Source organism: Lynx canadensis, chromosome E1, assembly GCF_007474595.2.
Source record: "Lynx canadensis isolate LIC74 chromosome E1, mLynCan4.pri.v2, whole genome shotgun sequence".
In the NCBI taxonomy this organism is placed as follows: domain Eukaryota; kingdom Metazoa; phylum Chordata; class Mammalia; order Carnivora; family Felidae; genus Lynx; species Lynx canadensis.
The window spans coordinates 26,596,539-26,613,139 of record NC_044316.2 but is presented as its reverse complement, the minus strand read 5'-3'; the positions used below and the strand labels follow the sequence as shown (position 1 = coordinate 26,613,139).

The 16,601-nt window shown below is 42.5% G+C and overlaps 2 protein-coding genes across 5 annotated transcripts in view; one reads left to right on the top strand and one right to left on the bottom strand.

The window, feature by feature from the left end:
- The window catches only part of TUBD1 (tubulin delta 1), a 32,868-nt gene extending 20,819 nt beyond the window's left edge, over nt 1-12,049 (bottom strand). Inside the window, 5 exon segments of the mRNA XM_030296715.1 lie at nt 3,645-3,876; nt 4,618-4,834; nt 6,564-6,711; nt 10,861-11,074; nt 11,892-12,049. Of these exon segments, the coding sequence (XP_030152575.1) occupies nt 3,645-3,876; nt 4,618-4,834; nt 6,564-6,711; nt 10,861-11,032 (769 nt within the window). The 5' untranslated portion in view covers nt 11,033-11,074; nt 11,892-12,049.
- Nucleotides 12,050-12,310: 261 nt separating this feature from the next.
- Nucleotides 12,311-16,601, top strand: part of RPS6KB1 (ribosomal protein S6 kinase B1) — a 39,176-nt gene continuing 34,885 nt past the window's right edge. Inside the window, exon 1 of one of the 4 annotated variants that reach the window (XM_030295252.1) lies at nt 12,311-12,522. In XM_030295252.1, coding sequence (XP_030151112.1) covers nt 12,382-12,522 — 141 coding nt within the window. In that variant the 5' untranslated portion in view covers nt 12,311-12,381. The remainder of the gene's footprint in view (nt 12,523-16,601) is intronic. The other 3 variants (XM_030295253.1, XM_030295250.1, XM_030295249.1) reach the window with 3 other exon arrangements.

Here is a 16,601-nt window from a genome sequence, read left to right as displayed (position 1 = left end):
AAATGTCATACAGGAAAAGGCTACTGGATATAGAAATCTGGAGCTTAGGGAATTGGTCAGAGTTGGAGATAAACCAGCAAGTTGGAGAATACAAATGGTGTTTAAAGCCATGGAACTAGGCCAGTTATCAGGGAGAGGGTCTAAGACCAGCATTTAGAGCTTGGGAAAAAGAAAAGGAGCCAAAGGAGGAGAAAAGAAGGGAATAAAAGGTGTAGTCAGTGAGATAAAAGGAAAATGAGGAGAGGGCTGTCACAAAAGACAAAAGATTTGGAAGACCAAAGATCAGCCATGCCAAATTCTACTGATGGAAATGAGGACAACAAAGTGTCCACTAAATTTGGCAATGTGGACACACTTGTGACTTATAAAAAGCATTTTCAGAGACATGGTGGGGTAGAAACTAGATCAGAGGGGGTGAAGATGATGAGATGAGGAGGAGCTAATGACAGCAAGGACACACACCCTTGCATTGTTTTAAAGAATAACAGAGGAATGGGTGCAATCACTAGAGGTGATGTCAAGGGAGGATTTTTTCAGTGTAAGAGATGCCCAAGAGTAGTTGTAATGGCAATAATCCAGGAAAGAGGCATAAGTTTATGACAGGGGAGGACGAGAGATGAGTGAAGAATTAAGTCCCTGAGAAGGGAGAGGGAATGGGACCCAGAAATTAAGCGAGAGAGCTGTCTTTGACAGGAGCAGGACACTTCTCCCACCGTGACACCAGGTGAAGTGCAAATTGTGAGGTGAAGTGCACAGTAAGGTTTGCACATAGTGGGGGAGTTTTTATTAATAACCATCTTTATTTTCTCAGTGCAGTTCAATGAGTTCAAACCACCACAATCTCTGCAGGGAATGACTAGACCAGCCTACAGACTCACCTCCAATCAGCTATCCACAGAAGTCCAGTGGATTTTTCAAAAGGAAAAGTGATTATGTCACCAACCTGCTTAAAATCTTTCATTGGCTTCTCCCTATTCTTAGGGTAATGAGGAAGGCCTCTAAATGGCTTATGAGAATCTGTAAGGCCTACCCCTGCTCACCACTTTAGCCTTACCATTCTCTGTGCTATGGGGTCATGGGACTTCTATTTGATGTGCCAGGATTCCTTCTGCTGCAAGACCTCTGCCCATGCTGTTCCCTCCTCCTTCCCTTGGCTTAGTCATCTCCAAGTCCTTTACCAGCTTTTGGCTCAAGTGTTACTTTCTCAGGGCAGTCTTCCTTGTCCCTGCAGTCTAAGTCTGATTCCTTTGTGACACATTCTCTTGAAACTGGACTTCTTTCCTTCAGAGCACTTCAGAGTGCAGAGCACTTCAGAGACGCCTGGCTCAGTCGGTTAAGCATCCCACTCCTAACCTCAGTTTAGGTCATGCACGATTTCACAGTTGGTGAGTTCTTTAATTATACATTCTTGGTGTAATTTATTTGTTTAATGTCTTTCACATTTCACAGTGAACACAATGTCTGCATTGGCTCGCATTGGATCCCCAACATTTAGCATAGTGCCTGGCACACAGTAGGAAGTCAATAAATATTGGTTGAATGAACAGATGTGTAATACAGTAAGTACTGTAGAATGCACAGAAATTAACAAGACATGTCTCCAAGGAAGTTGCACATTAGTAGGACTACATAATATGCACATGACAGAATTCCTCTCTAAGGAAACACATGGTGTTAGTTATAGTGGTAGCATCTGGGAAAAGGTGGGAAGGACACTTACTTTTGATTGCGTATTGTTTTTCACTTGTTGAATAGGTGTGCTGTTTGTGTTACTTTTAAAGATAAACAAACACACTTAAAGAAATAATAATGGTAAAAAATATTAAGTGACGTAAAAGAGATAGAGAATGCCTTAAAGTTCAGAAAAAGAGGGTTACTTTAGGTGAAGACCTCAGTATGAAAGCTTTATAGAAAAATTATCACTTGAATTGGGACACCGAAGGATGTATAAGGTTTTAATAGAGGTGAAGAAAGGAAGGAGGAAGCGATTTCTAAGGAGAAGGAACACTGAACAAAGGGACCTGGGCTGGAAAGCACCAGACTGAAGAGAGACAGTGCAGACAGGATGAAAAGTAGGTGGGGATCCATGCAGAGGAGACAGTAGGTAATGAAGCTAGAAAGTTAGGGTTCAGGGCATAATGTGGAGGCCAGGCGAAGGAATTCTGGCAAACCTGGCCATAGGATGAGCACGAGGGAGTACAAGAATTAGATCTGCACACTGGGGAGGCTCTGTTGCAGTAAGCTTGCAAGATGGACTGCAGGGGGATGAGGCAGGTACAGGAAGGAATGCAAGGTTAGGACCACCTTCAGATAGGAATGTTGATTAGATCTAAGCTCTGTTTTTATGCCAGAGAGAGAGAGAGAGAGAGAGAGAGAGAGAAGGAATAGAAAGAGGCTAGTTTGCTTTGTGTTCAGGGAGAGTATGCAGTATTAGTTGAGAGATACTGGCACCCTGAGTGAATGTCAGAGAGATAGGGAAGTAGGGGGAAGAATGCAGGCAGATGGTAGAGAAGGCACCAACAGGTCTGAACATACTGATGGGATATGAGGACAGTGGGAGAAATCCAGGTGACAGAAACTTAGGAAGAGGGAGCAGGGGAGAGAGGACAGGGGAAAAAAAAGATGGATCTATTCAGAACATTCTAAACTTGAAGAAGCCAGAAGGCAACTAAAAAAATTGGAATAGGCAACTATTTGGGAAAGACATTAGGACCGAGAAGGGTATAGACTATGGAGTTATTTGCATCTAGATGATTTGGATTGATATGGCACCACTTGATGAATAAGCTGAAAAAAGAATGATGGGTTTCTTAATGGGGTGATGAAAATGATGGTTGTAGAACTTTGTGAATATGCTAAAAAATTGAATTGTAGGGACGCCTGGCTCAGCCGGTTAAGCATCCCACTCCTAACCTCAGTTTAGGTCATGCACGATTTCACAGTTGGTGAGTTCAAGCCCCACATTAGGCTCTATGCTGATGGCGTGGAGCCTGCTTGAGATTCTCTTTCTCACTCTCTCTGCTCCTCCCCCACTTGTGCACTTGCTCTTTCTCTGTCTCTCAAAATAAATAAACTTTAATTTTTTTTAATGTGTATTTATTTTTTGAGAGAGAGAGGGAGAGAGAGAGAGAGAGCGTGAGCAGGGGAAGAGATGAGAGAAGGGGAGACACAGAATCCGAAGCAGGCTCCAGGCTCAGAGCTGATAGCACAGTGCCCAACATGGGGCTCAAACTCATGAACCGCGAGATCACAACCTCAGCCGAAGTTGGACACTCAACCAACTGAACCACTCAGGTGCCCCAAAATAAATAAACTGAAAAAAAAATTGAATTGTACATTTTAAATGAGTGAATTATATGGTGTGTGAATTATATCTCAAAGTTGCTGTAAAAAAAAAAAAAAGAAGAAGAAGAAGAAAAGGATCTTGAAGAATAGAACCAATGCACATCTATCACTTCAGAAATTTAGTAACTTCTCAAAACTTCCAACTATCTAGTTGGAGAGCTAGGTAGTTCTTCAGGAAGGTTTTTGAGATGAGGGAGATCTGAGTGTATCCTCAGACAGACGGGACAAGCCAGGGAGGAATAACTGAGGCTTTCAAAACGTAAGACTTTCATACAAGTTACATACAAGAGGACAAATACCTAATGGATTTCTTCTGTAGTGATATGAGCCTTCCATAGAATAAGTAGGTTGGAACACGCTTCCCAGCTGATGTGCAAGGACTTGGTTTATATCGGTAAAGGAGATTTGCTTGATGTTCATCAGTTTTGCACAGATCTTATGAACAGCATCATTTTCATGAACGAGGAGGGCATCTGAAGATCGGTACAAGTGAGAAAGAGTCAAAATGGAGTTGTAGTTCTGAACAATAACCTGGAGAGAAAAAGGTCAGAAATAAGAAAGGCAAAAGAAAAGAGCAATTACGAGGGTAGATTGTAAGGGCATTCTGCCTGGGTTCAAATCCCAGCTCTGTCACTTTTTAGCTATATGATCTTGAACAAGTTATATAATCTCTCCATGCTTCAGTTTTCTCATTTGTACAACAGGTGTAATAATTATATCAGCTCCTAGAGTTGTATGGATTAATGACAGAATGCAAGTAAAGCACTTAAAAGAGTGTCCTGTATATAGTAAGGGCTTAATAAACAGTGACTATTACTATCATACTTTCTTCCTACAGCATTTCCTATAGTGACTTAACTCACCTCCATTTTAGAATTTCTCCTACTAGGCTGATCAACAAGAAACTAGCCTATATAGAAATTTCCTCTCAATGGAAAGAAAGGAAAATTCTTTGAAGGTTGGTAATGTCATGATGAACCCCCACATGTGGTCAAGGTCCCTCCTTTACATACTATATCCAGAGGGACTAACCCAGGAGTGGATTCCTAAGATGGTACTTTTGTGAACAATCCATTTAACTTTGCTTAAACCTTTCCAAATGAATGAGGTGTCCTTGTTTTAAAAATTCCAAAAAGTACCATATTGTATAATGAATGACTCCTGTTGTAGTAAATTAATATTTCCAAAGAAAGGGTAAAATCAATCTTTAACCTACACTTATTTCACTGCAAAGAACACAAAATATAAAATTTTCAATTAACATGTTCCTACCTCACCGGTTCCATAAGGCCATATAATCTGATTCATTTTCAAAGAGTTTGAGTAGTGATCTTGTAAATTCTGTGTAACGAAGGCTCCTAGACCTGATCCTGTGCCCCCAGCCATACTCATTATGATGAAAAAACCACTCAAACAGTCACATTTTTCCACTTCCTTCTGGATTAGGTTCATTATAGATTCTTCATGCCTGGGTCCATGAACAGAGTAACTACAACACAAAAGAAACAAATACAAACACCTTTCAGTTTAATCAGAAAGAGGCAATGCAGAGAGGAAGATATAGGATAGAGAAGGCTTTTTAAACCCATGGATGTGAACTAACTTTCATGAAAGGAACAGGGGCTCTGATTGACAAAATTTAAAATATACAAGTTAAAGGCGAATAGGATTGCGGGGAGAGTGAATTTACTGGGTACAGAAACTTATCTTTTACAGGTCATTCCTTTAGCTGAAGACTTCAATTACCAGATAGTTCTGCAAGTTTATGGTACAAAATAACATCCAACATTCATAATAATATTCCTAAAACAGTGGTTCTCAAACTTTGCTGCACCTTTGAAACACCTAGGGAAGCTTTGAAAAGTTCCAACATCTGGGCTTTAGCCTAAACCAATTAAATCAAAATCTCTGGAAGTAAGAACCAGGCATTGGAATTTTCCAAAGAACCCCAGGACATACTACTGCTTTGCTGGGTTCCCTATTAGCTGGAATACCTGCCAGGTAAAGATACTGTTTTTTTTTTAAGTTTATTTATTTATTTTAAGAAACAGACAGAAAGAGATACAGCGTGTGTGTCCATGCATGCACACATGAGGGAGGGGCAGAGAGAGGTAGAGAGACAATTCCAAGCAGGCTCCATGCTGTCAGCACAGAGCCTGATGCAGGGCTTGATCTCACGAATCGTGAGACCATGACCTGAGCTGAAATCAAGAGTCAGACGTTTAACTGAGTGACCTGGGCACCCCAAAATATTTTTTAATGAGAAGTTAGTTGGCAGAACAACATGAAAAAGTAGAAAACCTTGCTGGCAAGAGATCCCTGGTTTCATCATTACCTGGACCTGAAGCACAGACATACATGAGACAGAATAAAGAGTTTCTTCTGGATGAAGTCACATTCTACATTAAAAAAAACTTTTTTTTAAGTTTATTTATTTTTGAGAGAGAGAGACAGAGTACGAGCAGGAGAGGAGCAGAGAGAGAGAGAGAGATACACAGAATCAGAAGCAGGATCCAGGTTCTGAGCTGTCAGCACGGAGCCTGATGCGGGGCTCAAACCCACGAACTGTGAGATCATGACCTGAGCCGAAGTCGGACGCTTATCTAACTGAGCCACCCAGGCGTCCCTACACTCTACATTTTAAAACAGCCATTTAAAAAAAAATTTTTTTTTTCATGTTTATTTATTTTTGAGACAGAGAGAGACAGAGCATGAACGGGGGAGGGCCAGAGAGAGAGGGAGACACAGAATCTGAAACAGGCTGCAGGCTCTGAGCTGTCAGCACAGAGCCCGATGCGGGGCTCGAACTTACAGACCGCGAGATCATGACCTGAGCCGAAGTCGGATGCTTAACCGACTGAGCCACCCAGGCGCCCCTAAAACAGCCATTTAAAAAAAAATTTTTTTAACATTTATTCATTAAATGGTAGCAGAGCGTGAGCAGGGGAGGGGCAAGAGACGGAGGGAGACACAGAATCTGAAGCAGGCTCTAGGCTCATAGGTATCAGCACAGAGCCCAACGTGGGCCTCAAACCTATGAACCTACGAACTGTGAGATCATGACCTGAGCCGAAGTCGGATGCTCAACCACTGAGCCACCCAGGTGCCCCTAAAACAGCAATTTCAAGATTATGTGCTTGGTATATTAACTGTACAGCTATAACTAAGCTGTCCAGGTAGCTGTATCTAAACTGGAAAACATGAGGAGTTACTCTTACCCATATGCCCAGTTGTTTCCAGAACCTTGTTTCTGACAGAAGCACGAATGCTGGCCATATTTCCATCGGCCAGACTGGGCAGCCTTTGATAGTGTTTGATTGATAACTTTAGGTTCCATATCAACAAGTACAGCCCGGGCAATGGGAACTAGAGAGAGAAGAAAAACCGAAAGAAAAATATTTCATAAGTCTTATTTGGGTTCTCGCAGAGAACAAATTTCTAGGTCCAAAAAAAGAAAAAAAAAATCTAAAGGTTGAGGATAGAAAGATCTGTCACACTGCTTAGAAACTGAAGTGGGCAGCAGCAGGTATATGCAGACGGATCATAGTACTCAGCATTCTTTTTTCTTTTATTTTTATTAAAAATATTTTTTTAATGTTTTGTTTTATATTTGAGAGAGAGAGAGAGAGAGAGAGAGAGAGAGATAAAGACAGAGAATGAGGAGGGGAGGGGCAGAGAGAGAGGGAGACACAGAATCCAAAGCAGGCTCCAGGGCCTGTGAGCACAGAGCCCAGTGCGGGGCTTGAACTCATGAACCGCAAGATCATGACCTGGGATGAAGTCGGATGGTTAACCAACTGAGCCACCCAGGCATCCCTTTATGTTTATTTTTTATTCTTGAGACAGAGACAGAGACAGAGCATGAGTGGGGGAGGGACAGAGAGAGAGAGAGAGGGAGACATAGAATCTGAAGCTGGCTTCAAGGCTCTGAGCTGTCAGCACAGAACCTGACGCAGGGCTTAAACTCAGGAACTGTGAGATCATGACCTGAGCCGAAGTTGGATGCTTAACCAACTGAGCCACCCAGCCACCCCAATTTTAATTTTTTTTTAATGTTTACTTGTTTTTGAGAGAGAGAGAGAGAGACAGAGCATGAGGGAAAGGGGCAGAGAGAGAGGGAGACACAGAATCTGAAGCAGACTCCAGGCTCTGAGCTATCAGTACAGAGCCCAACATGGGGCTCAAATCCACAACCATGAGATCATGACCTGAGCTGAAGTCGGTCTCGTAACCGACTGAGCCACCCAGGCACCTCATAATGCTAGCATTCTGCTAAGCAGGATGAATCAGTGTGGGCTAAAATGATCACTGGGTCAGGTCTACAAACATCTGTTGAGAGCTTACAATGTGCCATGTACTGTGCTGGTAACACAGAGATGAAGACAACATCAATCTGGCCCTAGAAGGACTAGTGGGAGAGATAAAACTTAATCACAGCATGACATGATAATGACTCATGACGAATCCACACTAAGAGTAGCACATTCAGAGATATAAAATACCATGGGCACAATAAGCAGCTCAGGATTGTTGAAGCACAAGACGGAGGAAGGGGTGGAGGAAGTAATGGATGGAGATGGAAAGTAGGCAGGCTCAGATCTTGGAAGTCCTGGTATGCAGTGCTAAAAACATTGAAATTTATCTTTTTAAAAAAATTTTTTTTAATGTTTATTTTTGAGACAGAGAGAGAAAGAAAGAGAGAGAGAGAGAGAGGCAGGGGGAGGGGCAGAGAGAGAGGGAGACACAGAATCCAAGCAGGCTCCATGCTCTGAGCTGTCAGCACAGAGCCTGATGCAGGGCTCAGACTCACGAACTGTGAGATCGTGACCTGAGCCAAAGTCAGACGCTTAACCAACTGAGCCACCCAAGCCCCCAGCTTGAAATTTATTTTTAAGGTAATGTGAAACTGCTGAAAATGTTCAAGCAGATGAGGAATAGTCAGATGACTTTTTATTCTATTTTTATTTATTAAAAAAATTTTTTTAATGTTTAATGAAAGAGAGAAAGAGAGAGAGAGAGAGAGAGAGAGAGCGCGCGCACAAGCGGGGGAGGGGCAGAGAGAGGGAGACACAGAATCCGAAACAGGCTCCAGGCTCTGAGCTGTCAGCACAGAGCCCGACGCAGGGCTGGAACCCAAAAGCTGTGAGATCATGACCTGAATTGAAGTCAAACACTCAACCGACTGAGCCATCCAGGTGCCCCTATTTTTATTTATTTTTTATTTTTATTTATTAAAAAAATTTTTTTTAATGTTTATTTATTTTTGACAGAGAGAAAGACAGAGCATGAGCAGGGGAGGGGCAGAGAGAGAGGGAGACACAGAATCTGAAGCAGGCTCCAGGCTCTGAGCTGTCAGCACACAGCTCGACGCGGGGCTCGAACTCACAGACTGCGAGATCATGACCTAAGCTGAAGTCGGATGCTCAACTGAATGAGCCACCGGGTGCCCCTTTTATTTATTTTTTAAGTAATCTCTACACCCAATGTGGAGCTTGACCTCATAACCCTGAGATCAAGAGTCACATGCTATACCAACTGAGCCAGCCAGTTGTCCTGTCAGGTGATTGGCTTTTTTTTAATGTTTGCTTATTTTTGAGACAGAGAGAGAGAGAGAGAGAGAGAGAGAGAGAGAGAAGTGGGGGAGGGGGAGAGAGAGAGAGGGGAGACAGAGGATCCAAAGTGGGCTCTGTACTGACAGCAGAGAACCCAATGTGGGGCTAGAACTCACAAACTGTGAGATCATGACCTGAGCTGAAGTCAGATGCTTAACAGGCTGAGCCACCTGGGCGCCCCTTGTCAGATGACTTTTTAAATACAGTAGTGTGGGGGCGCCGAGGGGGGTCAGTCAATTGAGTGTCCAACTCTTGATTTAGCTCAGGTCATGATCCCAGGGTTATGGGATTGAGTCCTGTATCAGGCTCCGTGCTGAGTGTACTTAAGATTCTCTCTCTCTAGGGGCATCTGGGCGGCTCAGTCAGTTAAGCATCCGAACTTGGCTAAGGTCATGACCTCATGGTTCACGAATTCAAGCCCTGCATCAGGCTCTGTGCTGACAGCTCAGAGCCTGGAGCCTGCTTCAGATTTTGTGTCTCCTTTACTCTCTGCCCCTCCCCTGCTTGTGCTCGGTCTCTCTATCTCTCAAAAATAAACAAATATTTAAAAAATGATTCTCTCTCTCGGTCTGCCCCTCTCCCCCACTCACACTCTCTCTAAAATAACAAATAAATACAGCAGTCTGGAGAATAGATATGATAGACACAAAAGTGAAGGCAGGGAAACTAGAAGGAATGTCTTGAAACAGTCCAGGTGACAGTCCAGGTGAGAGAGGACAAGAGCCAGAACTAAGCCAATGACAGTGAAGACGGAAAGGGGAGAAGAGATATATGTAGGAGGTAAATTAAGCAGATGGTTATGTTTGATAGTATGTGGGCAATCAGAGCCCAAGTTCTAAAGGAAAGATAACAAACACCCTAGCATATGGAGATGCCCAGTTTGAGGTACACAGGGGGATGCAGGTGGAGATGTTCACTAATCAGTCTGCAGCTTAAAAGAGAGGCTAGATGGGGCACCTGGGTGGCTTAGTTGGTTGAGCGTTCAACTTCAGCTCAGGTCATGAGCTCATAGCTTGTGGGTTTGAGCCCCACGTTGGGCTCTGTACCGACAGCTCAGAGCCTGGAGTCTGCTTCAGATTCTGTGTCTCCCTCTCTCTCTGCCCCTAACCCACTCGTATTCTGTCTCTGTCTCTCTCAAAAATAAATAAACATTAAAAAAATTTTTGAAGAAAAAAAAAGAGAGGCTAGGCTAGATTTGAGAGTCACTAGCGTCAAAGAAGTAGCAAATTACAACAGTAACTGAAATGGCCCAGAGAGAGCTATGTAAGTGAGGACAGAGGAGAGGGAGCCAGAGACACAACCACTGGAGAAAAAAAAAGTTCAGAGACTAAGGAGAAGGAGTTTCAAGAAGAGAGTTTTATAGTTAATGGAATAAAATCCAGGAGAAAAGTTAAGTGAATTAAGAAAAGAAAAACAGTCACTGGATCTAGTGATTAGGAGATTGAGAAGGTAAAGACATAAGAAGGAAAAAAACTGGGGCGTCCGGCTGGCTCAGTCGGTAGAGCATGTGATGCTTGATCTTGGAGTTGTGAGTTCCAGCCCCATGTTGGGGGTAGAGTTTATTGAAAAAAAATGTTTTTTCATTCCAAATGAAATTCCAAATTCTCTGTACTTTCTGTACCACCCCACAGTGCCCACAACCAAAAGGGGCAATCTTGAAAAAAGAAAAAAAGCTATAGTCATAAGTTGTTTGGTTGGTTGTAGATTGGTGAGATCCGAGCATGCTCATGTGCCGAGGGAAGATGCCACTGGAGAGGCAAAGGTTGTTAACACAGACACAAAGTGCTGACAGCAAAGTCATGAAAAGAGATGGGATTCAGATACCACATGGAAGACTTGGCCTTGAAGAGGTTGGTTATGTCAGAGAAAAGGAGAGGACAATGGATAGACTGACCACACATACCTCCATTTTCCTCTTCACTGAAGAATCTTTCTTTGCAAGATGCTTGATACACCTCATTCTCTCTTTTAGAGCAGAGTCCCTGGGGACAGTGTGAGTCACTATATAGAGCATCAAATACTTCAAAACCAATTTGATTGCCACACTGACCAAGTTGCACTGTTACTATTGACATGCTGAAGATGCAAACTAGGCCTCCTTCAAAAAAGTGAGCAACCTGTAATAGAAAAATATAGGCTTTGAGAACCACTACGTTACTAATAAATAAGGAATGTCATATATAGTATTAATACACATCAATAAAGTATAATTTTAAAATGCCATGTATATGGTGTTATAGATGAAACAGCTTAATCATTCAAGGAAGTTGTTCTCTTTCTACACACAGTTTTGGGATTTGGAATTTACTGTACCCAAATGCATTCAGACAGCTCAATAGTTTCTGAAATCTGATTTGTATTCACTATTTCCCTAAGCATGCATTTAAAACAAAACAAAATAAAATGAATGCTAGTTGAAGGAATTCCTAGTATATACTTCACACTACAGGAACACACAGAATGCAGAAGCTAGCTCAACAATTGTACATTTAATTAACATTAATTTTCTCTTTTCTACATAATGACTTTCTTTCTCTACCAATCATCTTCTGGCCTGGTAATGACAATAACACTTAGAAGAGTTTAGCTCAGGTAGACAGCAAGGAATACTAAGCTTGGAAAGACAGAACCAGAGGAAGTAAGGGAATAAGTCTTCTCTATTTTTAACAATGAAAAGACAATTTTTGGTAAAGACCTCACACCAGGTCTGTGCAGCACTAGAACGAACAGTGGCTTTCTAGCCAAACTGTACTTGTAAATTTTCAAATAACCCTGCAAACTAGGTATCATTATTCTCATTTTACAGATAAGGAAACCGAGGCTTTGAAAAGTTATGTGATTTTCGCAAGGCCACTGAACTATTATAGCAAACCAAGGCTCTCCCTTTCCCCACTAGCTCCAGGAGTTCCCCATAAACCCCACTCACTGACAGACCCAGAACCAGCCGTTTCGGTCCTGTTCAAACTTCAGAGGGACAATCCCGTCATTATGCGCATGCTCCCTTTCAATACCAAAAAAAGCTACGGAGAACGAATGCGCATGTTCATAAACCAAGAGTTTTGTTGTAGGTTCCTCCCCCCTCCCCCGGTATTCAGAGGCTAATTACGCATGTTCAATTTCAATTTATCAACTTCAGACATGGTACGCATGCTCCTTGTCCATCAAAGGCTTTAGCACACAATGCGCATGACCTAGCTACCATAAGAGGCTTCGGCTGGGGTTCTGCGCATGCTTCTGCCAGTACCTGGCTCCAGGCGAAAGCTCTACGCATGTTCATTGCCCACAGTTCGGCTTCATAGAACTCTGTACGCATGCTCTAGAGCTGAACTTGAGGAGCCAGTCTAGGGCCTAAGCGCAGACGCACTAAGCCCAAGCAGCCGGTGATGGCGGCAGCAGCGGCGGTGGTTGCGGCGGGTCCGGGCCCATGAGGCGACGACGGAGGCGGGACGGCTTTTACCCAGCGCCGGACTTCCGAGACAGGGAAGCTGAGGACATGGCAGGAGTGTTTGACATAGACCTGGACCAGCCAGAGGACGCGGGCTCTGAGGATGAGCTGGAGGAGGGGGTGAGGCCCGGGGTCCCGGGGGGCCCGAGGTGACAGGGCCAGGGCGGCGGCGCGGGCCCTGGAAGCCTGGCGCTTCCGAGAGCGCGGAGACCCGAGGGGGCGCGAGTAGTCTCTTGGAGGAGCACAGGCGCCGCGCTGTATGAGACAGGGGAGCGGGCGGGGTGGATCTGGCCCTAGGTGTGAGGCCGTTCCAGGACTCGCAGGTGCAGGTCGCGCCCATAGCTCCTAATCAGCGCAGCCCGGAGCAGTCTGTTTGTGGAGTGAACGAAAAGGGCGCGTGGTCAATTCCTTGAGCCAAGTTGAACTTGAATGTGGCGGGGCGCGAGTGGTGTAAGCGCATGTTGGGGGGAAGGGGTGTTCGCTTACTGGGTGTCCCGTAAGTGCAGGTGAAGTGCGGAAGGGTTTTCCTTCGACTGTAAATTTCAAGTATTAAAATCTTGAGACCTCCCACAACCACCTCTCTTCTCGGCTTGTCGCTCTCTCCTAGGAAGCGCTCAGCTGTTAGAAGTGACAGCTGAAAACTTCTGTCGGGAGTAGCGCTGCCGCTGCTGTTACAGCCACCAGGAGTTTTATTTCGGGAGCAAGGGGGCTCTGCTGCATCTTCCAGGGTTTGTCTGTTTGCTTTTTTTTTTTTTTAACCCCCCCACCCCCATTTCCGTGTGACTTTTTTTTTTTTTTAAAGCATCTCTAACGACACACGGCATTTGTAACTTTTACCCTAGTTGAAGATGTCTACATTTTTTCAGAATACTTCGTGTAATTTTGGGGTGGAAAAAACCCAGCGTTGACAGCTGTGATTTGGTTTGCCAAAAATAAATTGCTTGAACTGAGACTTGTGAATGGTGGTGTGAGGGCTTTCCTTGCTGTAATTTAGGGTACTAAATTTAGAATTTTCCTAATGCATAGCTTGCTTTTACCTTTGCTGTCTTAATAGTTTGTTTGTTTGTTTGTTTGTTTGTTTTTAAGTTTATTTTGAGAGAGAGAATCCCAAGCAGGCTCCACACTGTCAGCTTGGAGCTGGACAGGGGGCTCAAACTCAAATGGCTAGATCATGACCTGAGCTGAAATCAAGAATCTTGTTACTTAACTGACAGAGCCACCCAGGCACCCTATTAGTTTGTTATTCTTTGTGTAATGTCATTCTTTTTTTCAAGATAAATTTATTGAAAGATCACAAATTGCACTTGATGTTCAAAAATACTGTTGTCATGCTAAATCACTTATTCTGGGCAAATGATCATCAGTGATAACCTCATGATAATTTAAATTCTAAATCCCACTGTCTAGATCAGTACATGAGTTAACCACTGGTGTCAGATGTTTGCTCTAACTATATAAGTGGCTTCCCTATTTTTCACCTGATTTTCCTCTTCCGGAAAGTAAGTTGTACCTTACTGGTTGCCAAAAACATTGGGATGTTATACATAAACAATTTTGAACATCTTAAGAAACTAAGTGGGCTAAAATATATTGTTCTTTTCATAATCAAATGAGTCTAAATAAAAATCACACAGTTTATAAGGTGGGTATTGAAAGTTGTCCTTTTTAATACATTTGCCTATGGAGTTAAAGTTAGCTTTTTTTTTAATTTTTAAAAAATGTTTTATTTATTTTTGAGACAGAGACAGAGCATGAGCTTGGAAGGGGCAGAGAGAGAGGGAGACACAGAATCCGAAGCAGGCTCCAGGCTCTGAGCTGTCAGCACAGAGCCCAGTGTGGGACTCGAACCTACGAACCATGAGATCATGACCTGAGCCGAAGTTGGATGCTTAACCAGTTGAGCCACCCAGGCGCCCCCCCCCCCTTTTTTTTAATGTTTATTTTTGAGAGAGAGAGAGAGAGCTTGTGGGAACACGAGCATGAGTTGGGGAGGGGCAGAGAGAGAGGGAGACACAATCCAAAGCAGGCTCCAGGCTCTGACCTGTCAGTGCAGAGCCTGACACGGGGCTCAAATCCACAAACTGTGAGATCGTGACCTGAGCCAAAGTGGGACACTTAACTGACTGAACCATCCAGCTGCCCCCAGATTTACAAATTCCGAAAAATGAAAGAAGTTTAGATTCTTAGAAAATCTGGCCATTTGTGAATTTACTACCTTTAGTACACAAACTTTTAAAACATTGGTTCGTAACATAGTAGCCTCACTTCTTCATTTCATAGTAAGGAAACTGAGGCATAAACTAGAGAGGTGGTTACACAAGGCCACATTGGTAACTACTGGTAGTATCTTCTGACTCCTTTCAGCTTGCAAGCTTCATTGCATGGCTTCATTGCATTTACTAGTCTTTTTCATAATGTACCTCTTTGCAGTGTGTCAGAAGTTAATTCACATCCCTCCAGGCCTTGTCACTGGCTGTGTGACCTAGAATAAATTGCTTAAGCTCTCTGACACGTTTTTTTCTGTAAAATGAGGATTATGTGAGATAAAGTATATAAACTACTGTCCTCTTAAAATATTCTGGCATATTAAGCAGTTAGGTGGTTCATGGATATATAGCTTGTCAGTGTTACTCGTTGCCAAGGAACCAAACATTGAAGTTTATCCTCATCTATGCTTAGAGACTTAATAAATGCAGTTATACTAGAGGTGCATTTTTGAAACTAGTATTTTTTAAATTATTGGTCCTATTTAGACATGTATGCCTTTTTAGATGTATTACAGTGAATTTGTATTAGGAAACCTATGTATTTACACAGCATAGTTAATTTCTTTAGTGTGTAAAGGATGAGGCGAGTAAATGAATGCATTTATGGATGAAGCTGAATATCCGTTACCTAACTAGAAAAAGACTCTGAATACCTCAAAGGACTATGTTAAAAAGCAGTGGGTGAGAGGGTTTTTTGGGAGGAGGATAGGTGGATTTGGGTCTTTTTTGTTTGTCTGTTTTTCACTGGTGATGGTATAATTTGGAGAGAGTGAGTTGAAACTAAGGGAAAGTTTTCCTCTAGAGATTTTCATTAGGTTATGAAAATGTTGGAAACCTGTTTTCTGTGGAGACACAAAGTTAAAAGAGTAATAGAAAAGTCTAATCCTTAACTTTTACTCTACTAATTCAAAATTTGAAGTCACAGAGACTGCATGAATTTCAGGTTGGGATATCAGATTTTTAGTGAGCAAAAAATTTTTAGTGCTTTGAGAACAAACTGCTATTGCAAATATTTGCAGCTATGAAAAATTACAGAATAACATCTCATCAGTTCTTATCTTGCATTGTAATAGGTTCTATAAAGCATTTTTATTTTTCTAAATTTTTTTCATGTTTATTTATTTTGAGAGAGAGTGTACACTTGCATGCATATGATTTTGGGAAGAGCAGAAGGAGAGAGAGAGAGAGAGAAACCCAAGCAGGTCCTGCACTGACACCGTGGAGCCTGACACAGGGCTCGATCTCAGGAACCATGAGATCATGACCTGACCCAAGATCAAGAGTTGGACACTTAACTGACCGAGCCACCCGGGAGTCCCATGGAGCACTTTTAAGTAGCTGAAGATTTTGAGCAAGGTTTATTCCTTTTCTTCCAACTCATTTTAATGACTGAATCTTATTTTATAAGGAAATGTCTATGAACAAACAAGCAAGTGGATAAACAGTATAATGAATAACTGGATTGAGGATATTCCACCCATTCTGTTACAATTTATTTACATTTTTATAAAATGTGCTCGTTTTCATTGGGATTTTAGGCATATTAACTTGAATTTATATACAATTTTAATTTAAAACTGTGGAAATATTCTGGTGGTCTGGTTTGAATCATGTATAGTACCTTAGATGAGCAGGATTCACTTTGTCAATCATAGTGGCACACAAAAAAAGCATTGGATGGGTCATAAAGCTTAAAAAAATCTAAAGAGTTTCCTACGAAAGAGAGTTGTCAGTAAATATTACATAGTGTTAACCTGATACTTCTGATATAAGACTTTTCTAAAGGTAATGTTGAGTAGCAGAAAAGCATTGTGCCTCAAATACTTCTCCAGAAGGTAACGGTAGGAAGTTATAAACACAGATGCAGGTGGTAATACAGGCCTGGCTGGCTCCGGCAATGAAACATAGCCACAGGGCATATCCTTCTAGGTG